The sequence below is a fragment of the Terrapene carolina genome, unplaced genomic scaffold (assembly GCF_002925995.2).
Source record: "Terrapene carolina triunguis isolate 2854851 unplaced genomic scaffold, T_m_triunguis-2.0 Scaffold49, whole genome shotgun sequence".
Classification (NCBI taxonomy): Eukaryota; Metazoa; Chordata; order Testudines; family Emydidae; genus Terrapene; species Terrapene triunguis.
The window spans coordinates 4,137,853-4,161,988 of NW_020664400.1; the positions used below are offsets into that span (position 1 = coordinate 4,137,853).

The 24,136-nt window shown below is 49.4% G+C and overlaps 1 protein-coding gene across 2 annotated transcripts; it reads right to left on the reverse strand.

Annotated features, from left to right (window-relative positions):
* Nucleotides 1-747: 747 nt before the first annotated feature.
* LOC112114949 (condensin complex subunit 2) lies at nt 748-23,066 on the reverse strand. 2 transcript variants are annotated; one of them, XM_024211873.2, is made up of 18 exons: nt 23,016-23,066; nt 22,357-22,597; nt 22,017-22,110; nt 17,501-17,593; nt 13,472-13,610; nt 11,636-11,757; nt 11,058-11,247; nt 10,380-10,471; nt 9,299-9,504; nt 7,563-7,711; nt 6,860-6,966; nt 5,931-6,053; nt 5,468-5,575; nt 4,458-4,622; nt 3,668-3,784; nt 3,053-3,141; nt 2,222-2,297; nt 748-1,266 (listed from the first exon to the last, which is right to left on the reverse strand). In XM_024211873.2, exons 2-18 carry the CDS (start codon nt 22,590-22,592, stop codon nt 1,207-1,209), a joined length of 2,166 nt encoding a protein of 721 aa, XP_024067641.1. In that variant the 5' UTR covers nt 22,593-22,597; nt 23,016-23,066; the 3' UTR covers nt 748-1,206. The 2 variants fall into 2 exon arrangements, with proteins under 2 accessions (XP_024067641.1, XP_024067649.1); XM_024211881.2 differs by lacking the exon at nt 23,016-23,066 and adding an exon at nt 22,837-22,921.
* Nucleotides 23,067-24,136: the final 1,070 nt, after the last annotated feature.

A 24,136-nucleotide genomic window follows, 5' to 3' on the forward strand; every position in this document is an offset into this window, starting at 1 on the left:
GCCCCCTGGTGAGGGCCAGGGTTGCTCAGACTTCTCTGTCTGATTTAGTTCAATAGAAGTGAAGGTGTTTCTCGTGTTCCGACATTGCACAACCAGCAGCGTGAACAGATGCATGCTCTCCTGGGATCGCATGTGGGGCTCAGCCCAGCAGCCTTGAATTCTGCTGCTCTTGTGTATGCAGATGTGACTGGATATGCACAGCCCAGGAGTACATTGGACTGGGTCTACATACACCTTGCAACTACATTTCTGATGGGGAGAGCCTTAGTTCAGTGGAGCACTAGCGAGGTCATAGCTCAGGTCACGGCTATACATATGCCAGGACTATGTGCCCCAGAACTCTGCAGCACACCTGTATGGTGGCTTCACTTGTTGTTTACTCCAGTTAGGAGAATGGACAGAGGCAGCTGATGCTAAGTCTGCCAATGCAACCTCTTCAGGCACCCAGATGTCTGTTTCCAGAGGTTCAGGAGGGAATTCAGTCCGATGCTACACCTTTCGCATTGTTTTACTCTCCTCTGCTTCACTGCCTCCCAGCACCGTGAATTCTGAAACTATGAGGGAGATGCAGTAGGGTTTGTTCTACCCCTGGGAAACCCACTCTCCCCCCCAACAAAGCAGAGCCCCCACAATCTGAACCAATATTGCAGTTTATTATTTTTTTTTTTTAAAAAAAGCTCTGTACAAAATAGGTAAAATCATTTCAGAGAGATCCTAATAATGTGTAAAGTGATGAGACGATATAGTTAAGGGGGTAAAAACCCACTAATTACAACCGATCCTATGTACAGAAAGTGAGAGCTGTGTTAAAACAGACAGGTGGGGATATGCTGGAGAGTTCTTTGCTCTAGCAGTGGCTATGGCAAGAAGCAGCATGAATCTGTGGGTCATTGTTACCCTCTAAAAAGGCAAGGGAGACAGTTTGATGGTTCAAAGAAGGCTCCAGTTCCCATGGAAGCACAAGAGTAGCAATCCCCATCTGCCTGAGTCACCCTAAGAGCCCAGGTTTGGAGAAGCAGGTGTCCATGATTCACACACGGTGTTCTGAGAAATCCCATTGTTGTCACTGGCAGGGGAGAGAAAGCTACTAGTGATGGGAGACCCAGTCATGCCACTCGCTGAAACGAATGGCTAGTCTCAGGGTGGGACGAAGAGCTCCTGTCCTATCAGAGCAGCCAGAGCGCCCTGCTCCGCCCATGTGGCACGTCAATCTCCTTGCTTCACGAGGACGTCAGACAGGTCCTCTACCCCCTCCAGCGTCAGATTCTGAAAAGGAGAGGAAACCAATTAGTTCTACAAGCCAGACTCTTCCCAGTGGAGACCACCATAGCCAGCCCACAGGAAAGCTGTTACCAACAGGTAACAACGGCACAGTCAAACTAGTCATGAGCCTAGTCTGCCCTGACTTCCAGCTTTGTACCTAGAACCGTCCCTAGGGTGGAACCATCTTAGAGTCACTGCCGAAGAGCCAACTTGTTATTTCTTATCAGTGCATGGGAAACTGAATTAAAAACCCACAGCACAGAAGTGATGTTCAAAGCAAAGTGCAGGGTCTGAGCTAAGCCGCCAGAAGACAGGGTGAAAGGCCAAATTCAAGCCATAAATCAAGACCAATTGTTCGTTTCTGGATTAATAACCACCTCAAAGAAGATGCAGGAGTAAGCAGAGAGCCTCCAACAAGGACTTGAAGACGGGATTGATCAGCAAAGAAAGCTACAGCTTGGAAGTCAGAAAACATAGGCATGAAAAGACAATTGCAAAATTCAAGCTGAATTAGACCTTGCAAAGGAAATTAAAGCAATAAAAAGGTCTTTGGTCATAAATAAAAAACCCAAGAAGAAAGGTGGGGTTGCTATGAAGCATCAGAGGAATAAAGTTCTGGAACAGCCTTCCAAGGGGAGCAGTGGGGGCAAAAAAACGAACTGGCTTCAAGACTGAGCTTAATAAGTTTATGGTGGGGATAACTTGATGGGGCTGCCTACAATGGCAGGTAGCCAATCTGTGACTCCTAGCAGCAAATATCCCCAGCAGCCAGTGATGGGACACTAGATGGGGAGGGCTCTGAGCTACTGCAGAGAATTCTTTCCCGGGTGTCTGGCTGTTGGCCTTACCCACATGGAACTTTTGGGCCCAGCACCCCACCTCTTTCGCTGACTGCTCCCTGCAGGCCCAGTGGGATTCATCGGAGTTGCCCAGCATTACACACAGACACCATACTCACCTTTTCATTTGCCAAGTGCAAGAGGCAGGCAAACGCCAGGGGCACAGAGAGGTTCTGCGCCATCGCGGAAGGCAGTCTGCAAAACAGCCAAAGGGAGGGAGGTGGTTACATAGAAAGCAGGAGCCTACACATTAGACACCAGTGATGGGGCATACTGGGGAGCCAGTGGGGGCTGGTTAAGTGAGTGACAGATCCTTCACCACTCTCCAGCTTTCCTGTTTCTCACTAAGGAGACCAAAACCTCTCCCCCCGAGGGCCTCACCTCAGGCCTGCAGCTTCTTCACACCCAGCTCCGCAAACCCAGCCAAGAAGGACTCTGGGCCGAGGGGTGAGCAGACTCTGATCGACATTCAGCAACCCGAGCTGGAGATCAAGCTATCCCCACGCGCAGCAGATGGGAGAGCTTCACACTGCGGCCAAGACATTCAGGGGATGCTACACCGCCATGAAGCACCCGCAGCTGGCCCATGGCTCAGCCTCAGGGGCTATAAAAGGCAGTGTAGATCTTTGGACTCAGCCCAAGCTCTGAGACCTGGGCAGAGGGAGGCTCCCAGAACCCAGCTTCCAGCCGGAGTCCGTCAGCTGACCCGGGGCAGCTGCAGGTGTTGCATTGCAGTGTACATATACCCTCTTCGGAGGCCACTCCCTGTTCAGACTGACACCCCCTCGGTGTAAAAGCCAAGCGCGACATTATCCCACCAGGGGGCAGATGGGGAGTTAGTAGGGAACACCCAGGATTCATCCAGAGGCTTGCAGCAGCACGTCTGATTCAGCGGCTTGCAGCCCCGGCACAGCAGGCCCTCTCTAGGAAGGGTCTCTATCCCCACGTACCTGTGAAGCAGATCTTTTGTGATGCCACTGAAGACCTTCTTGCCTGCTAGTGTTACAGAGTCAGTCTCCTTCTCTGCGACTTCATTTTGCTTCAGCAAGGGGAGGAAAGGCAGATAGTCAGAAACAGGCAGGTCAGGGTGCTCACCCCAGGATTCCAGGTCTTTGCTTTCCCAGATATGAGCAAGCCAAAGATGCATCATGGAGGAGTCTCACACAGCTCCTTCTGAAAGGTGCCATCTTCTCTCCAGGGACAGTCTGGCCCCTTGAGGAGCCACGTGCATGGATCTGAAGCCCTCCCCAGGCCACATCAGCATGAGAGAAAGGGACTGGAGCTGAGAGCCTGGGCTTGGAGCTCCTACACTGAACACGACATTCCTGCCAGTGCGGGCAGGGTCGTGCTGAACGGGCGGCTTTACCCAACATTCAGGATCCCCCAGGGCTTGGTAAGGTGCCTGCTAGTAGCACCACAGAGATGCCTTGGCTGGGAATGCAGTGGAATCAGCCAGCCACGTCACTACAGTGCAGAGGGAGGCCTGAGAAGGGGCTGTCAAGCTGGTAGGCACGTGGGTGGGTGGCCAGCCAGGGACGGCTGCTTTGGGATCTCCTTGCACTCACCTCTGCCCCCACCTGGTCCTTCTGTACATCAGTCAGGAGGTCCCACATGGTCCGTTTTAGCCTCTTCATGTCCATCTTTTTGGCCGTCTTTGCATAATGAATTTCTATCTTATTCACCTGAAGGTAGACATGCAGGGTGAGAAGGGCGGTGAGAAAGCAGGGGGAGGGATAGCTCAGTGGTTTGAGCATTGGCCTGCTAAACCCAGGATTGAGTGTTCAATCCTTGAGGGGGCCATTTAGGGATCTAGGGCAAAAAAATCTGTCAGGAGTAGTACTTGGTCCTGCTAGTGAAGGCAGGGGACTGGACTCAATGACCTTTCAAGGTCCCTTCCAGCTCTATGAGATAGATAGGTAGATCTCCATATTAAAAAGCAGCAGCGTCCTCAGACAAGCAGAAGTCTGTCAAGCTGACCAGAGAGCTGAGTCCAGCAGGATCCCCTCTCTGGGTGGTTTGGAGGGCATTATGCTACCGGATGGAACACGGCAACCAGTTAGTCCCTGCACCTCAGCATGCAGGCCCGTTCCGAACACAGCCCCCAGGCCTAGGCAGCGCAGCCTGAAGGAAGTCTGCTCCATCCCAAAGAGAGCTTTCCTTCCATGGGCCTCCTGCAGCTGGAGCCTCAGACTAGCTCCCCCACTTCCCTGCACTGGCCAGCAGCTTGCTACGTGAGCACACAGGGGGCTTCACTGCTCTCCAGGGCCCCAGCCCACCCCGCAAGCTCAGAACTAACCCCGACGGTGCTTGGCCACATACCAGCTGGGGCCACACAGGCAGCAGGCCAGTTCTTACCTTCTGTGGCTCAGCAACAAGGTTGGACTCGCCATATGTTGTGATGTCAACCCCAAGGGCCCTGCTGAGCTCACCAAACTGATCTGTCCCCCTCACGGTCAGTTCAAAGGGCCCACCCTGGCCCATGAAGCCAACGGGGTCGGGGTCGTCGTCACTATCAGCAGCCTGAGCAGATATTGGGGGGAAAAGAGAGACGCCTCATGCAGATGCCGTAGTCCGTGTCCTCCCTGCAAATCCCAACAGGAACATGCAGGTTTCCCCATCCCCCACCACAGCTCAAATATCTATATCTATATCCACACACACACACCGATGAACCATCTGTACCCTATCACCAAAGCAGTACATGTTTTCCAGAGCTGGGAAATGCAAAGGGATGCCCGAGCTCACCCAAGCTCACCCACCACAGGGGGCCGTGACTGAATCGGCATAGGGTCTGCGAGGGCACTGAAGCAAGTCCACTGCATTTTTGAAGAGCCAAGGCAGAGAACTTGGAACAGGATCCTGAAACAGCTGGGAAGCCACTGGAGGCCTTGGAGGATGTGACAATTGTGCCGTGAGCTGAGGGTCTGCACACATGGGAGAGGCCACAGGAGGGGCGGTGGCGGCCCGGCCCGGGGTTTCAGCAGATGGAGAGAGGCACATTTGCAAACATAGGAGTTAGCGCAATTCCAAGGTTAGCGAGTGTGGAGGGATGAGGAGGCTCCTGCTGCCCAGAGAAAGGTTACAACCGTGTCACCGGCAAGAGTCGGCTGCCGTTTCACTAGTGAAATCCGGTAAGCATGGGGCTTTGTTAGCGCCTAGTTCAGCTCCCTCACAAACGAGCAGATGCCAAAGCCTGTCCAGGCAGTTCCACTCGTGGCACTGCAGGGACCACATTTGGATCGGTGAGAGCAGGCAGGCCTGTGTGGTGCTGGAGGCCGCTCTCCCAGGTGGATCTTTCCAGCTGGAGAGACATGGTATTTTCCACCAGGCAGTACACAGCCAAGTGACACCCCCGCCCCACCTACCTTCAGTGCAGGACAGAAGTTGGAGGTGTCATTGGGGTTGTTGTAATCATACTCTCCAATCTCATCCTCTTGGTCAGACAAGCTGCTCTGCAGAGCCTTCCTCCACAGCTGCCGAGACAAGGCCAAGGGGGAGAAAAGGACACAGAGATCCTGAGCACTGCCCAGACTAGCATCCAGACAGCCATATTCCCTTTCTCCTAGGCCCGTGGCACTCCTCTTCCTCCCCAGGTCCATCCCAGCCCTCCTCCATTTATCCCTCTGCCCTCCCCTCCTCCTCGTGCACAGGGTGGGGAGCCCAGCACGCCTGGTATCAACAAGGCGGCAGGTTTAACCAGATGAGCCGAGCACCTCCTTAGCGGACTGTCTCCTGCCGGAGGAGTGTTCGGTGCACCATGGGAGTCCCGCAGCCTACGGCACAGCGGGCAGGGCGGAAGAACCCAGTGGGGTCGGGAAGGGACTGTACCTTGATAGCTGGTTTGAGGGAGAGCCGAATGATATTGTCAGGGTCATAGTGGAAGTCTTCAGGGAGCGTGGTGCTCTTCTTGTTCTGGTTGTCAAGAGTTGATTTGGCCAGAGTTGTCGCTGCCTGTTCAAAGTCAACACCATATTACACCAGAGTCCCTGCCTCTCCTAGCCCAAGCATGTCCAGCCTATACACCAGGGAGCCATTGCAAAGAACTCCCTTGCTTGCCAGGGCATAGCAGCTCAGAGTTCCACACAGCACTGGAGCAAGCACACAAAGAGTTTGGAAGTGGCTCCTTGAAGCTCCATGTTCCAGAGAAGAGAGTGGGGGATATTCAAGAGGACGCTCAATGCACCAGCAGCAGCAGAGAGCAAATGGGAAGACAACCAGCCTGGGGCTGGCACTACGGTGCCTCGACAGGCTCGAGCTGTGGGTCTCATCTGACAAGTAACTATGGGAAAAGGCACCTTTTCACTCAACAGACCTGCTCCCCGTTATTCAGTCAGACCTGTTCACTTTAGTGACTACAATATGCTTCTAATCCATATTATTCTTGGGAGTCTCAAAAAGCGAACAGCTCTGGGATAGCAAGCTGGAATCTATGCTGGCGCCCCCACTGTACAGATCTGTTAGCAATGTGCCACTGGCAGCGCTGCATATTGCCCTCGCTGACCCCTGGGCAGCTCCCTGCCTGCAGCGGCATAAGCCAGGAAGAATCCAGCATGACTTCCAGGATACAGGGCTAGCAGAGAAAGTCTCTACTGTCATTTGATCTGGAGTGAGCAACACCCCCAGGGCTGACTTTAGAGTCCAGTTCACAGCAGAACCCCATTTTAAAAATTTGCTAATGGCTTGTACTAAAGAGACTCCCCGTGTCGCAGAGGAGGGAGCAGAAAACAGCCAGGCGCCCGTGGCAACCCAGTACATACCCTAGTCTTACGGAAACGCGTTGTGAAGTCAATATCCTCATCAAAGTCGAGTTCGAAGACTTTCTTTGTGTTCCTCTTCCTGCCCCCCTTCTCAGCGCCCGTGTCCACTGCAGAAAGGGAGGCTATGGTCAATGCTCAGCACTTTGGGGGAGGAGAATCAAGTGCTGCTACCTTTACTTCTCAGACAGTGTTCCTAGCCTTCGGAGGACCTTTCCAAGCAGATCACCCACACCCAGATATTCTGGAGCTAAAGGAAAGGAAGATGGTATATGCTCCGCTTTGTCAGTGGAGCTTTTCTGTGAACTAACAGAGGCACTGGAGTTTTCATTCTAGATTTAGTATTTTAAAAGGGCTGTTTGTCTTTCTAAAGAAGCACAAGCAGAAAATGCAGTTGAGCTTTGTTGTGTTGGAGGGAGGTTGCAGGCTAAACTGGGATAGATATTTAAACTGGTATCCCCTATGGCTGCACGAGGACAGGACCTAGGTAGTATGCTATTACCCCTCACCCCATACCAAGCTAGTCTTCCCCCTAGACAGAGAGCGCTCCTCCTAAACTGGCTGGAAGAGTGACTGGAGAGCAGTGCACAGTGGTCTCTACTCTGATAGATGGCTTTCTAGCCATTGACTAGTGACTGTCTCTAGACACACCAGAAGTTTATGATAATTGGATCCACTTTCTGAACTGCATCCTACAAATACATACGTTTATGGTGAGGCTTAAAGCGCCAGTGCTCTGGGCCGGCCCACATCAACATCGTGCGGGGGCTGAAGTAGGAATACTCTCCAGGTTTCACAGAGAGATGGAGGCACATGGTCCCGATGTCTCCTTCCGCAAGGGGAATCACGTCCTTACTGAAAGAGCACCCCCCCAAATCGGTTATAATCCATGCAAAAAACCACCACCACACACTACAGTAGCCCAGGGGCTAGCCAGTATGTGCATTCATCACTGTCAGATGGCATCAGTCCTGTTCAGATATGGGTCATTTCCCCCTCCGGTGGCTAGTACAGTATAAAAGACTTAACACAGACAACCCTTGAGATTGAGCACGTGGGGAGCAGTGGCTTCTAATACCTACACCTCTTACTCACTGTCTTGCTGTTGGTTGTAGAGGCACACCCACAAATAATACAAGTTAGCTGAGTTGCCAACAGGGGTTCTGGGATTTGGGGAGCAGATGGCGATTTGCCATGTTGCTCCCTAAGGAGGTACAGGATTAGCAGCTGAATAAGGATGATTTCCCTAACTTCATTCCCTTTCATCTCATTCCATCCCATCCCAATAGATGCCCACCACAGATGGTGGAAAGGGGGTTTTACTTTCCTCCTTCTGAAGTCCGCAGGGGGTAAGGGCAGATGTTTTGGCTCTAGCCAAGGGAACGGTCTGGGCATGTTGCAGTCCCTGCCGCACGTTTGGGGCTGTCAACTCCCAGCTACAAAAACATCTCCGGACATGGCGGTCAAGTGGTTGATGCAGGGTAAGGATGCCCCTCCCTTCAGAGGTGCTTTGCACAAGATCAGGGACTGGTGGCCAACAGACTGAAGCGGCTTGAATTGAAGTAACAAATACTCTAGTGTGACGTACAGCCAAATTCTAACCTTCATTAACAAAGCTCAACCACCTGAATACCTTCAGCATTGATGGTTCTGGTGATTCACAGCAGGGAGGGTTGGGGTGGGGGACTGGCAGAAATTTAAAAACATTTTAATTGCATTTGACATTTAAACAGTGTTGGGAGACCCTTTAGAGAGCTGTGCCGCTTACTTTTAACCTGGAGAACATACTGGATGGATGCTGGCCTGGTTGGATCATTAACTGGGATCCTAGTTTTCCATGATGATAAAAAAAATCTCCAATAAAAAAAATGAAACAAAAACTATACAAAGCCGTGTCTTTCCGCAATTAAAATGAAACACTGAACTTTCGTTTCCCTAGCTACATTATATAGAGGTATCAGTTGAACACAATATTTTAGAACCCCGTTTATCCAAACCTCTGTTATCCAGCTCTCTGTATTAACCAAACCACCAGCCGCCTGAACCCCACCACTGTCGGTTCAGTTAATACCGAGAGCCGGTCAATGAAGGCGCGGATAAACGGGGTTCTACTGTGTTTTTATTTTAAAGATTCTCTGTAAAAGCACAAATTCCGTGTTTTTCTGTGGCGAACGGATTTCTAGGCTCCCTGGTCACCAAGTCCCATTTCTGTCTCTCGGTGGGGGAAAGAAAAGATTAGAGCTAGAGTCCTATAACGAGAAGTTAGGCCATTAGTCTACTTGGTTCACAGATACCACCTGCACAGTAAGCAAGCTCTGCTTGTAAACTTCATTGCCTCAGGAAACCTACCATCAAAACACTGCTGTCCAACATGGCAATCCTGAGCTGGAGGCTGTGGCTAGGTGGCAAACCCCACCTGCAGACCAAAGCAATACCACGTACCTCATGCTCTCACGCACCATCCTGCAGGCCTCCAGCTTGTCTGAAAAGTCCCCAACATCCTCTGCTACCGTCCTATCTGGCATGTCTGCATCAAAGTCATCCTCCTCTAGGGCATCAGCACAGTCTGCAGGGTCACAATCCACCTCTGCGTTGATATCAAAGACTTGGTCGCTTTTCTTAAATTTATCCAGCAGAGCGGACACTGACTGCAGAACAGAAAGAGCAGGTTACTCACTCACAGAAAGGATTCAATACCAAACCCTGGGCCTCCAAGGCAAAATAGGACACCTATCACAGGGCTTAACACATTTACTCCAGAATATAAACCCTACTCTGGCCCTAGTACTCAGAGAGACTGGACTAATTAAAAATCTGAAGGGGATTGGTTATCCAGAGAACGGTCGCTTCAGAGAATCCCACACCCAGGTAACCTGCTCATCCTTGGAGCCTTAGTCCTGTAGATTAAATGCTATAGGATGTCAGCCTCAGGGAATAGAGAGGGGAAAAAAATTGTTAAGAAACTGAAGAACTAAACTCAGGTGATGCCTCCTGAATGGAGCATATCCTCAGGCACACGCAGACCATTTGAGCCCAGAGTACATCACCCCCCGCCCAATCTAGAAGGACAAGAATTGATCCCGTCTTGTACTCAGTATGTGTTTTCTCAGTACCTCAAGATGCAAGAGGAATCAACCTCTCTGCTCCACACCAATGGGTGCTGATTACAATAAACCTAGGGAATCCTTTGGCAAAGGCCAGGGCCTTAATAAGATGTCTGAATGGCGTGTATTTCTCCAGAGACATCCCTTCAAATAGTTTCAAACCCTCTTTTCTGTTTAAAAGTAGGTCAGATGCTTGAGTTAGTCCCAGAATTCTAGTTGCTAAGATGCACCGCAGGGAAATACTACATACCACTTCCCTGTCCGGCTCCGGCAGAATAGCACCGACCCCACAGAGCAACTCTCCCTTTCCTTTCCAGCCTGCAGAGAGATCTTTGACAGAGGAAGCTGAGCACACTGGGAACAACTCCCATATCATGCTCTGCACTGACCTAATATGAGCAGCTTGCTAACAGACCTACCTCATTATGGGAGTCACTGTCCCAGTGAGAAAGCTGGAAGCCACTCAACGTAGGGCAGATGGGGCGCTGTTCGATGCACTGCAGCAGGATAGCTAGAGACCGCGAAACCAGTAAGGAGATATTATGAACAGGGTTAATGATCAGTAATTAACCTAAACAACCAACATCAAATAACCTGGATTTATACTACTGCTGTGGTGACCGTACCTCAAATATGGATAAGCATTTCAGAACACATGCATGGGAGTTGAAGGTTGGAGAAGAAAGCTATTGCCCCACCGCTGAGTGATTAACCCAGGAAATAAATGCCTGAAGCCACACTACATTTACTTTCACCCTACACTGGCTCTGATTTTACGGTTTAAGCCTAAAAAGCAGCAGGAATCAAGAAACCTACCCTAAAATCCACACCATGCTTCAAATATAAGAACATCTCCCCCTAAGCAATACATGCATGACAGCACCAAAGGGTTAACCGGGCGGGGGGGCGAATTAGATAACCGAAGCAAGAATGAAGTCAGCTGAGACCAAAATGTTAACAGATGATCCAACCAGCGAAGGGAACATAGTGCCTGTTGCACTGCGAGATAATGAGCATAAGAACTTTATTAGGGGGTTACGTGGGATGAAACGGGAGCCTGGAGGAGTCCAGAGTTCACAGTTATTACTTCCACCTACACTTCAGGTCTTCCACCTTCACAGGAGCAGAGCTCGGGGACTCCAATGTCTCAGAAGATGGGAGTGGCGTGACCTTGGAATCCAATAGGAGCTCACAGCGATAGCTGTGGGTGTGCAGGGTGCTGAGAAAGATGCCAACCGTGCTGCACTCATCGAAGGAGGCTGCTGTCTTCTGGAACATGGGATCGACCTGCACATGGACACAAAGCGAGAAGAATCAAGGAACAGAGGCGGAGGGAAAACAGATGATGGATGGACACAAGACCCCATCACAGAGAAGCTCTAAATAGAGACATGAGCTTCACACTCACACTTGGGTTAACTAGTGCAGAGTTGTCTTGCTGTCGAATTTGAAGCACACCAGTACGGGAGGGACAGGGTGGAGACAGATGAGAGACTTGCTATGACAGCAGAGTGCAGAGATAGGCAAGAGGAAAGCATATGATTGCTACAGCCTGACACAAGATTGCCATGTTGAGAAGAGGAGTTACATGGGGGTGAGGAGGAAGAAGTGTCTATCTGGCGCAGGGTTAAGTAGAACAATTGCTACACGAAGACTCCAGGGCAGTATTCCCCACCTCACTTCTGCAATCTGCCTCAGAGATGTTTATGTTATTCAGGTTCTGTTCGATTGTTTTGTACGAGTGCTTCTTCTTTGTCTGGAGCTTCTTGGCAGCTTCAGTACCGGCAGCAGCTCCATCTATAAAAGGGAGAATTACTGTAGAGGCTGTCTCTAGAGCAATGTAGCTACCAATGGTGGGAGTTTGACTCTTCTTGAAAAGTGGTGGGTCAAGAGTACATCAAACATAGACCCGACCCACTCATGCCTTTCTAAATCTCTGCCTCCTCTTCTATTCCCTCAAGCCTTGGACTAAGAGGGGTTGTGTGTGTTTGGGTTTTACCAGGAGTTACCACAAAAATCAGTGAGCAGGTTCAAGAGTTTTGAAAAATCTCCTCAGAATTACTACAAAAATAATTCTAGGTTTATTTAAAAATCTGATAGCAAAAGGCAGTACTCAAACCCACTGGGCAGACGCCGCAGAGACGCAGACAAGAAAATTTCCTTTGATGCACAGAATCCAGCTCCATCCTCCATAAAATCTCTTCCCATTTAGATTAGTTTGTGAGAATTAACACACTTCTTCTTGCACGCGCTGGTGAGAATATCATCTCTGATTTCACATGGTGCAACCCCACATCAGCTGACAGTGTAGGAACTAAGTGACATGAGTCCCTGGGCTCAGCTGAAGCTGCTTCAGTGTAACAGACAGCGTTTTGTCTGTACAACTTGTAGCTCCTGATCTCCTTGCTCACCCAGACCAACACAAGGAGAAGACAAGTTCTGGACTTCACTAGCCATTATTGACTAGGGAACACAGGCCTAGACAAGTCAGAAACCAAAGTCCCTTCAACTGATCAAATTAACCCCAAAATAGCCATATAGTACCTACTCATAGCAAAGCCTTCACTACACTAAACGAAAGCAGGGAGCACAAACCAGACTGGATCAGCACTAGACATTTGGGGAAATCCTTTAAATGATTTCTTATTCAACTGCATTTAGATGCCCAAACTAACAGGGAACCAGAAACCCATGTCATTCGGCCCATCCCTTACTGCCTGTGTAATGGGAAGCTGAAAAAGACATTGCACAAACATGCTAGAGCAATCTGGATTCATCCAGCTTGCTTAGAAAGACAGGTCTACCATAAATAGATCAGACCATTAGTCCACATGGCTCAATAGGCTACTTCCATCTGTGGCCAATACCTGCACACAAAACTGTCCCATAATGCACCTGACCAGTGATATGATGCTGACGATCACAGAGGGCGTGGGAAATCCGGGGCAGTGAATGTATCCTAAGGATTAGATTCCATTATTTTTATTTTAGCTTTTATGACTACAAAAATTACTGGGCATAAAATTATCCATATTGGGTATGTCTAGATTCCCAGCAAAGGGAAGTTATATAAAATAATTAAAGGCTGTGTTTCCTTTTGTTGACTAATCTGTCTCTCAACAGGACATTCTGCTTTTGTAGCACAAGACAGGATGAAGACAAGGAGGTGCTTCCTCTTATGATTTTGAATCTCTCAGTCAGACCACTCTGCCAGAATAAGTAACCCAAGTACTCACACTCAGCTCAGAGCAGGGAGAAAGGTCTAGCAGGCTGAGCACAGGACTTGGGAGGCAGGAGATTTGGGTTCTAATCCCATCTGTGTCACTGATTTACTGTGTGAATTTTTACAGTCACTTCCCTCCATCTTCCCATCCCTAAAAAGGGCCTGGAAATCTACAGATACTGTGTAAGCATAAGATTGTTATATGGGGGTCCTGCACCAGTATTTGGAGTTATGACTGTTCCAACTCCCTTGATTAGTACATCAAAATAAAAGCAGCAAGCAGCACACCTGCACCCTGGCTGTCCACATCCTTTGTAGGTGCTGAGTCTTTTCCCAACCCTCCAAGAACCTTGTATACATCTGCATGGACAGCATCCACTCTCACCGCATAGATCTTTGTGCTGGCATCCAGGGTGCCGGCTGCTATCTGTGAAACAGACCGAACAGAACACAGAACACACAATCAGAAAGGATCTAATCTCATTGGAATAAATTGCTTTCAGAGAAAGCAAACACAAAATGTGAGCTGCAGAACTGAAATTTCGGTGAGAACATCTATTTTTATATTCCCGATGTGGCTGGAGACCAGCAAAAAGCTAAAGTAGAATGTGCCAAGCTGAAACGTACAAGAGTGGCCATGTGGCCGGACAAAGTCCATGTTCCATTCCATCAGCACAACCGGAGATGGATTCCTTTTGTAAAACGGAGACATTACGAGCATGAATCACCGCAATGCATTTCTGTTCAGCCACACTGGGCTCTTCCATCCTTTTTCCTTCCACAAAACACAGCTCTTCAGTAATGTCGCTGTGGATACTACGGAATTTCTCACCCACCCTATGCGCTACTGCTGTGACCCATTCTATGGATCGAATGTCACAGTCCTCTCTTTCAGCATGAGCTTCATACATGGAGGTCAAACTTACTTACAGTCAGGCCACCATTACCCTATGACTCAGCCACGCCGGAACTCTGCATTTGGTGCTGTTCTCCCACCTCCCAGATCTCACCTGTCTTGCACACCTCATTTTAGCTAAAAGTTACAGAAGTCAAATGATGGCTCTTATTCCCCCCCCTTTCAAAACAGAAAGTTATAGCTCCATCTCCTGCCAGTGCCAGCGGGTCCAGCTCAGCTTTGCTTTGAGGATTCTCAGTGACGACGTATCTTTGTAGTGTCTATCTGCAACTGAGTCCAACTTTATTGTATGTTGTTGCCGAAAGTTTCATTAATTAACTGCTTCTCCTTGTCCCTCTCCCACCCGTTACAATTTCACCCCCTGCTACCAGAGACAGCGTCACTTGTACTTCTGCTGTACTGAATTCTACCCAGATTTTTTACCCTGTAGTGCCCTTCAGCAAATACCAGCTCTTACCCTAAGCCCAGCTCCCTAAGCCCACCTGATGCTTCGAAAAAATTGGGGAGGTGTGGGGGGTTGATGCTTCCCAGGGTGCGTAGGACAGTGAGACACCTCTACCGCCCGCCCTTAGCACAAGGAACTAGGGCTTTGGAGCGGAGCCTGGAGCTGGAGCGCGGAGCAGCTCCGGAGCAGTGGAGCTGCAGTTTTTTGCCTGGAGCTGGAGCGGAGCCGGAGCACAGCTCCAAAGCCCTGCAAGGAACCCTTGCCAGTACCTGCTATGGGCCAGTTCCTCAACACCACCAGCCTCTGGCAACATAAGACCAGCCATACTGGGTCAGACCAAAGGTCCATCTAGCCCAGTATCCTGTTTTCTGACAGTGGCCAAGGCCAGGTGCTTCAGAGGGAATGAACAGAACAGGGCAAGTATCAAACAGAGGCATCTCCTGTCGCCCAGTCCCAGCTTCTGGCACTCCAAGAGCATGGAGTTGTGTCTCCTACCATCTTGGCAAATAGTCATTGATGGACCTATCCTCTATGAACTTATCTAGTTCGTTTTTGAACCCTGTTATCCTCTTGGCCTGCACAGCATCTCCTGACAACATGTTTCACAGGTTGATTGTGAGTTGTGTGAAGAAATACTTCCTTTTGTTTGTTTTAAACCTGCTGCCTATTAATTTCATCTGGCAACCCCTGGTTCTCGTCTTATGTAACAGTTAGTCAATTTTTCCATACCACTCATGATTTTATAGACCTTTATCATATCCCCCTTAGTCATGTCTTTTCCAATCTCAGCAGTCCCAGTCTTTTTAAACTCTCCTTATACAGAAGCTGTTCCATACCCCTAATCATTTTTGTTGCCCTTCTCTGTACCTTTCCCTAATTCCAATACATCTTTTTTGAGATGGGGCAACCAGAACTGCAGGGAGTACCCTGGATTTATACAGTGGCATGAGGATATTTACTATTTTATTATCTATCCCTTTCCTAGCGGTACCTAACATTGTTAGCTTTTTTGACCACCACTACCAATCAAGCTGACATATTCAGAGAACTGTCCAGAATGACTTGAAGCTTTCTTGAGTGGTAAGAGCTAATTTAAAACCCATCATTTTGTATGTATAGTTGGGATTATATTTTCCAATGTGCATTACTTTGCACTTATCAACATGGAATTTCATCTGCCATTTTGTTGCCCAGTCACCCACTTTTGTAAGATCCCTTTGTAACTCTCTGCAGTCCGACAGGTAAATAAGTGTCTCCTGCCTGATTATGACCACTAGTGTGACACATGGTTTGAGTCAACATCTTACATGACACCCCATGGCGAACAAGTAAGTAGAGACCAGATTGAGGGGATCCCTGTAACCCTTGGTAAGTTGCTCTGCAATTTGGTACAGGGCAGGTTTCTGACTCCTTGGCTGAAGTGGAATTGTAATCTCTCCTGTGCAGGCTCTTCCTTCCCCAAGTCTAGCAGAGTCCTCAGAAAAGGAGCAGTGCAGAGAAAACCACCAGAGAGGCCTTTACTGAAGCCTTCTTTATAATCTGTGTTTTGCTTCCAGAACACTCGTGCAGACTCCCATCAATATGGCTTGTGGAGTCTGACATCTGCCCTGGCAGGCAAGTATCTTACTGTTACCAGCAAGCAGCAATGCCCACTGGAAAGCACAACGCTCACATCCAGATCTTGACTCTGTTCTGCCAGTGACTTGCCATGTGTCCCTAGACAAATCACTCCCCCCGTTCCTCAGGCTCGCCCTGCACAGTGGGGTTAAGCTCATCTGCCCACCCCTACAAAGTACCTGGAGATCAGAGGAAGAAAAGCACTCAAGATACAAAGTACTATTCTCAGGGTCACCAGACCCCCTGCTATTTAAATCATGACTGAGAATCCCCTACCCACACCTTGCCCAAGTGAATATTCTGCTGGGCTCCCTCTAAAGAAAACGGTTCCTCCTTTTGTCTCCACCCATCATATCCCTGGTTCCCTCCCTGCTGTCCATCTACTCCAGTCTAATTCACTCCACCTTCAAGTCTCAGATCAAACTCCTTTCGGTATGGCCTTGCTCTATCGCTGGCCTCTAATGTCAAAATAAGGACTTCAGGAAACCTTGCAAGCCTTTCCTTGATAAATGAACCCTGGTTTCTGTGGGCTTAATTCTGCTCGATTATAACAGTGCAGAAATCTCATTGATTTCACTGGTGTAACAGAAGAGAATTTGGCCCTATCGAATTCTATTAGGAGTTACTGTCCAGTCATTTCCATCAGCTGTCCTAACCAGGAACAGCAGAGGGGTTCCCATCCAGTCTTCCCTCTAATTTTTTACATCCATGTGCAGAATGAATTTTGTTACGTGCACCAATATGGAGGTGATGTGTGGCAGGAGTGGGGCCAAGGGGTTTGGAGTCTGAGAGGGGGCTCAGGGCTGGGGCAGAGGGTTAGAGTCCAGGGGGTGGGGCCGGGGATGAGGGGTTTGGGGTGCGGGAGGGGGCTCAGGGCTAGGATTGGGGTGTGAGAGGGTGAGGGCTCTGGCTGGGGGTGCGAGCTCTGGGATGGGGCCAGGGATGAGAGATTTGGGGTGTGGGAGGGGGCTCAGGGCTGGGGCAGAGGATTGAGGTGCGGGGGGGACGAGGGCTCTGGCTATAGGTGTGGGCTCTGGGGTGGGGCCGGGGAGGAGGGGTTTGGGGTGCAGGCTGCCCCAGGGCTGTGGCGGGGAGAGAGGACTCCCCCCAGCCCTCTCTTGACGCAGCAGCTCTGGGCGGGGTGAGAGGCGCCTCTCCCAACCTGCACCGCCCTTGATAGCCTGCTGCGCGGCCACGCAACTTACAGGGAATTTAGTTCCCATCTGCCTGCATTATGCCCATTTGAGGTTCAGGCAGGAATTAACAAGAGGCCTCTCTGCTCCAGGAGGGAGCAAGAGACAGAGCACTGCACCAAGCTGGCAGCAGCCATCCCCCTCACCTTGAAGTTGGTCAGTTCGGAGTCCTTCTGTTTGAGTATCTCTGCCATGTAATCTATGAGGTGCAGGCCAAACGCATTCTTCGTGGTGATTCTCTGAAATACAGCACATAAGCAGCTTCTATTATTGGAAAATCATGTCCTTCAATCCACAGTGACATGAGCAACTCTTGGTGGGGAATCTCATCAACAGGGGGTCTTTGGAAATCGTTCTAGGCCCGACACTGTTCACCATTGTCATCAATGATCAAAAAATAAATATAAAATCACAGCTAATAAAAATCAGTGGATGGCACAAAGATTGGCAGAGGTAAATAAGGAGGACGACAGGGCAGTCACACCGTGATCTGTATCCCTTGGGAGGCTGGGCCTATTCAAACAAACTGTGTCTTAATGCAGAACCTTTCCAGCAGCCAGTTATTCTCCATTTTCTAGTTGTGCATTTGATTTTTCCTTCCTACGTGCAGTACTTTGCTCGTCTTTATTGAATTTCATCTTGTTGTTTTCAGTCCAACTCAGCAAGGTCATTTTGAATTCTAACCCTGACCTCCATCCTGCAAGTATGGCCGACATTTTTTGTTCCTAGATATATGACCTTCCATTTGGCCACACTGAAGTGTTTGTTTGCTTTTACCCAGCTTAGCCAGCAATCCAGATCACTCTGCAGTGAGCTGTCCTGTTCATTATTTGCCAGTCCCCCAATCTTTGAATTATCTGCAACTATCAGTAATGATTTTATTTCTTTCAGGACACTAATAAAACATGTTAAATAGTGTATGGCCAAGAACCGATCCCAGCAGATCCTCACTAGAAACACCCTCACTTGATGATGATTCCCCATTTACAATTACATTGAGACCTATTAGTTAACCAGTTTTTAAACCATTTAATATGTGCCAAGTTGATTCTCTATCATTCTAGATTTTTAATCAAAGTGTCATGCGGTAATCCAGTCAAATGCCTTACAGAAGGCTATTACAGCAACACTACCCCCTTTATCAGCTAAACTTGTCCTCTTCTCAAAAGACGGATCTTGTCAAACTAACTTCATTTTTCATAAACCTCTTGATTGGCTTTAGTTACGTTACACTTCAACATAACTAATTCTTTATTAATCTAGTCCACATTAGACTCCAAAGTGTATCCTAGAAAGAAGTGACTGAAAAGGATTTAGGAGTCTATTGGACAAGCAACTAAACACAAAGTCCCAGTGCAACAAGCCTGTGGCCGAAAGGGCTAATGAGATGTTTGGATTTATAACCAGAGGAGGAGTAGAAGTAGAGATGATTTTTACCTCTGTGTACCACACTGGTGGAGCAGATACTGGAATACTGCATCCAGTTCTGGTGTCCACATTTTAAAAAAGATGTTGAATAACTGGAGAGGGTGCAGAAGAGAACCACAAAACAGCCAGAGACAAAGCCTCACAGGTAGAGACAAAGAGCTGTCTGTTTAGCTGATGAGAAACGAGATTGAGAAGTGAATTGATCACACTGTGTAAATAGTCTTACAGGGAAAAAAAATACTGGGTGTGATACTGCACCCCTTATTCATCATAGGGATATGATATGATTATGGCATAATTATGATGCATTTTATACAGGATGGGTCATGTAAGGGGTCACTGGAAAAGTTATGATTTGCTGAATATGATTATCCTATTTGTATGCATGTATCATTTTTGTATCTGAAGGTATGAATATTGACTATGCATCTGTATTTCAAATGTGCTGTCTCTGGATGACACGCACAGTTAGCCTTTCAGGTACAACAATGAAGAAGCTAGACAGTGCTGATGGCCCATCAGCAAAGACAATGGGCTAATGACGAGTTTAGCCAGCCCGTAAGTAATGGCTGTTATGACTCAGCAAAGGCATATGACCAGACCACATGATACTGAACTCCATTTTGGGTACCTGTATTTTTCCATAAACTGGGCTGGGAACTGTTTTTGGAAAAAAGGATTCCCACCATATGTTAAAGCTATATAAGGTGGGGTGTGACATCATCTAATAGTCTCACTCCCCACACAAGAAAACTCCTGGAAACACTTGTGGAAGAAAGACTAAACTGGGGGACGTGCTTATCCCACGCTAAAGGGATTTCTAGCCTGTGCATGGAAACCTGGTGGACTGCTTGTATCATCAGCCAGGGTGAGAAATTGCTAATTCATATCCAATCTATCTAGTACGTTACACTTAGTTTGTGGTTTTGTTTATTTATAAGTGATAGCAAACAGATCAAAGCAGATTACCTAGTAATCTATCTTTTGTAGTTAATAAACTTGTTTTTTGCTTTATCTAAATCAGTGTGCTTTTGAGTGAAGTGTCTGGGGAAAAATCTCAGCTTTGTGTACAAAGGCTGTTGCATATTCCTCTCTACATCGAGGGAGAGGGGAACTGGGTAATAAATTCATACTGGTCAGAGTTTTGATCAGAGCAGGACAGTACAGCTCTGGGGTCTTAGGCTGGGGATTATTTTGGCTGTAGCCTCTCTATGTTGGTTCATGCAGTGGCTGGCCAGAGCCTGCATGTAACTGCAGCTGGGTGTTAACCTGCCTGTGTGAATGCTGGTGGGAGTGTAGGACTGAGAACAGTCTGCAGCTTGTCACAGAAGCACAGTTTGAGAGGGAACCCAAGCTGGTGAGTCAGAGGGCTCAGTGCTACCCCAGTTCCAGGTGGCACCCTGGGGGGAACCTGTCACATTGGGTACTAATGGGCTCTTTAGTCTAACGGAGAAAGGCAGAACAAGGACCAACGGCTGGAAGCTGAAACCAACCAAATTCAAATTAGAAACACGGGACACATTTTTAGCACTAAGGGTGATGATTACCAAGGGAAGTGGTGGATTCTCCATCTCGGAGTCTTTACATCAAGACTGGATGCCTTTCTGGAATACACGCTGGAGACGATGATAGAGCTGTGTGGGTGGGGTTGTGTTTTTTGTACCTCATATGTACTTCCGTTTACCTGTTTGATATGATCCTGCCTGATAGCACAGAATCAAATCAAAGGAGGCTGTTAGAGATGAAGCAAAGAGGAAACAAAATAATGAGAGATAAGGCTCCTTAAGGGAACAGTGAGGGGAGCTATTAACTGGGGATTGCCTGGTAATATTTACTCTTCCCAGACCTGAACCTAGGAAGATGGGGAATTGAATACTGGCTAGGGAAGATGGGAGGGATTGAGCAGGTTATCAGCAGCAAGTGGAGATGCTCCTCTGACGGACACAGAAACTGCAGCAAGCATGCTGTCTCTCTCAACCCAGAGATGGAGGTAATGAATGTCACACATGCTTTAGCCAAGTTATTTTCCTCAATATAGGGGGAAACTTGGTGAAACATAACAGCCTGTGATAATCTAGATCTTAAGATGGTTACAGAAAACTTTGTTTGATAGCATTCTGTCTGGTGAGAAATCACTTATCAGTAGTTGTGGTTGTGAAATCCTCATTTCTTTATTCTTTTATCTTTATGGTCCCCACATCTCTATTGTTTGTCAGTATGGTCTCTGTCTGGTTCTTCAAATGTTTCTGTCTGTTACATAATTAATTTTCTTAGGTGTAAATTAACTAAGGTGGTGGGGTATGATTGGTTAGAGAATTTTGTTACAATATGTTAGGATTGGTTAGTAAAATTTTAGTAAAAATGATTGGTTATGGTATACCTAAGCAGGACTCAAGTTTCACTATATAAACTGGGGTCCAAAAGGAAGTTCTTTGGGAACCAACTCCAGGACACAGCCCCAAAGAGCTGCCAGACCTCAACACTCTGCCAATGACACTGTGCAGAAACTGGAATCCCCCAGATGACCTGATCCTGACTGGCCAGCAAGAAAAGTTCACCTGTCTTATTGGGAGTGGTGAGCATTGTACGTGTAGCCTGTGCATTCCATTTTGACGATTGTTAATAAATAGAAGTAGGATATTACTGTGTAAGGCTCTTTCACTGGTAAAAGACCCCATAAACCTGCAAAAGATTAAGCCCTGCATCCAGAGGGAATGGGTGTTTGCCCGGAGCCTACGGAGGAGTAGAGTTAGAGTGTCTAAATTAAGAGGGTTATGTCTGAGCCCTAGGAACAGGGTAAAGTTGGGTGCCCTAGAGCGTGCAAGTGACAGTGAATTTTGTGCAGGTAACACAGGGGCTTTCCACTAGTTTATTTGTATTGTTATAGCACCTAGGAGCCCTAGCCATGGGTCAGGGCTCCGTTGTGCTAGAAGATACACAAAAAGACAGTCCCGGCTTTGAAGCTTACAACTTTGGGCTTACAACTGAAGGCTGCATTCTTCACTTCCAGGCTTAAACTTGGGAGTTATTGAGTCTGTTGCTAAACATCCCAGAAACGAGAGCCTTGAGCATATGCCTAAGAGTCCCAAACTTCACCACCTCCAGCAGGCTACACTATGTCCTTTTTTGGGTTGTGTTTGGGTGTGATCTGCATGTGTAAAGTTGCCCCACTTGAAGAACTGGCTTTCTTCAAAGTTGGCTTATTGCGCTACAGGCAGAACTACTTTCACTTACATTCTCTGTTGACAGCTTGATGCAGGTGGAGTAGTGATCTGAAATCTGGGTGTTTGTCAGTTTCGGGATCACGGGTAGGGAGGTTTCTGCCGGCCTGAAGAAACAAGCAAGAACGTCTGCTTTAGAGAGCACGGCCCGTCAAGAGCTCCCGCCTGGGTAGCAATGCACGAGAAAGCAGCTGTAACTTAGAAACACCTCCTCACCCCAAGTCCCTGGCCTTTCGCACAACTCCACCCGTATACTTACTCACCCCCACCGAGTCTGGTACTAACACAGCCCAGGGCATTTCCTGCAGGCAATAATCAAACCTGGATAGAGCTGCTTCATAAGTCACTCTGACCTGCTGGAAGGGGACTGCACAGAGAGGGGCGAGTCGGTGCTGCTGAGCTGCAGATCGATGACCCTGGAGCGTCGGCGCTGCTTCCGTTCCTGTTCGTCGTCGTTCCCCGGGAAGCTGGCTAGCACCGGGGTGTTCGAGGTGCTGACATGCTGCCGCTTGGTGCTGGGGGACACGAACACCCCGTCGGAGGAGGCGCTCTGGCTGCGACCAGTGGGCTGGGGCGCTGACGTGCTCATCTTCACTGCAGGGGAGAGCAGAGAAATACAGAGAAGGCAGGTGATGAGCTAAAGAGACATTAACCTCAGCCCCCCGGCCAGCGCCCCACTAACCGCCCTGGGACAGCTCCTCCCCCCCAGCTCCTGGGAGCCTCCCTCAGCCCCCCAGCGCCCCACTAACCACCCCGGGACAGCTCCTCCCCCCTCCTGGGAGCCCCCCTCAGCGCCCCACCTCCCTCAGCCCCCCGGCCAGCCCCCCACTAACCGCCCCGGGACGGCCCCAGCTCCCGGGAGTTCCCCTGCGCCAAGCCAGCGGGAGTGACTCGGGCGGGACGGGGGCGCGGCCCGTCACCCCCCCGGCAGGCCCCGGCTGCTCCGAACCGCGCTCGCTGGGGGCGGGGCCTCCCCCCGTTCGCTGCCGCGCGCGCCCGGCCCGTCACTCACCGGCCCAGCCGATTTCCTCCGCTTCCCGGTTTGAATCGGCCCGCGCGGACACTGCGCAGGCGCGGGTCGGGTGACGTCACAGCGACGGGGGAGGGGAAGCGGCTACGGGAGCCGAGAGGCGGCGCGGGGCTGGGGGCCCCTCCCGCGTGCCTGAGCGGCCCCGGGTCTGGCCGCTGCGTCCGGCAACCGGCAGCGCGCGGGAGGCGGGGCTGCGGGCCGGGAGCGAGGGACAGGCAGAGCTCTGGGAGTGGGAGGTTTATACAGCATCTGCCCGCGCCCGGCTCGCCCCGGCCAGCGTCACCGGTCGGGTCCCCGTCCCCAGTCCGCAGGGCAGCCTCTGCCATCCGCCCGCCCCGCGCAGCGCCGCGCGGGACTGGCAGCAGGGTGATAAACTGCTTTCCTCGTGGGTTGTGTTTTCTAACCAGACAACCAACCTCATCCTCCGTCACTGAGGGACAATCTCCGCGCCTGGGTCTATTTTGCTTTCCACAGCCACATCTCTGTACGGCTTTTCATCAGCGATGTACCCGAGTCCTCGGAGTCTAATTATCTAAACTGTACTGTGAAATCGCCCCACCCACGTTTGGGTTGTTGCTGACTGTGTACTCTATGGAGCATATGACTCTAAAAACAAACTATGTATTTGTGGATAATCTAAGCACTATGCCGAGACGCTCTTTTCCCAACCTATGTATTAGGTAATTTTTTTAACATTAGCTTTAATAAAATTTTACATTAGTCCCAGGAGGAACATAGCCCCAGTTTGGGACTGTTTAGGGTTGGCAAATAGCCAGTTATTCTAGCTGGCTTCTCGTACCTCCCTCGCCGTGTTATAGTTTCCTGTACTCAGTGGGAGGTAAGGAAGGGTGGGGTTTTCCAAGGAGGTGTTGGGAGATGGACAGTGAACTCCCTTGGGCTCCTCTGAAAAGCCGGCCTGAATGCAGGCGGTGGGAGTGAGAGGAGAGCAAATGGCCCATGACTGGGAGAGAAGCTGGGTGGGCTGGATAGGTGCCCGCTCCGTGGAGCACCCAGGGGTAAAAATTAGCAGGTGCTTAGCACCCACCTGCTATAGAGCTGCAGCTCCACCCAGGGCTCAGTAGTTCCTAGGCAGCCCTGCCCCC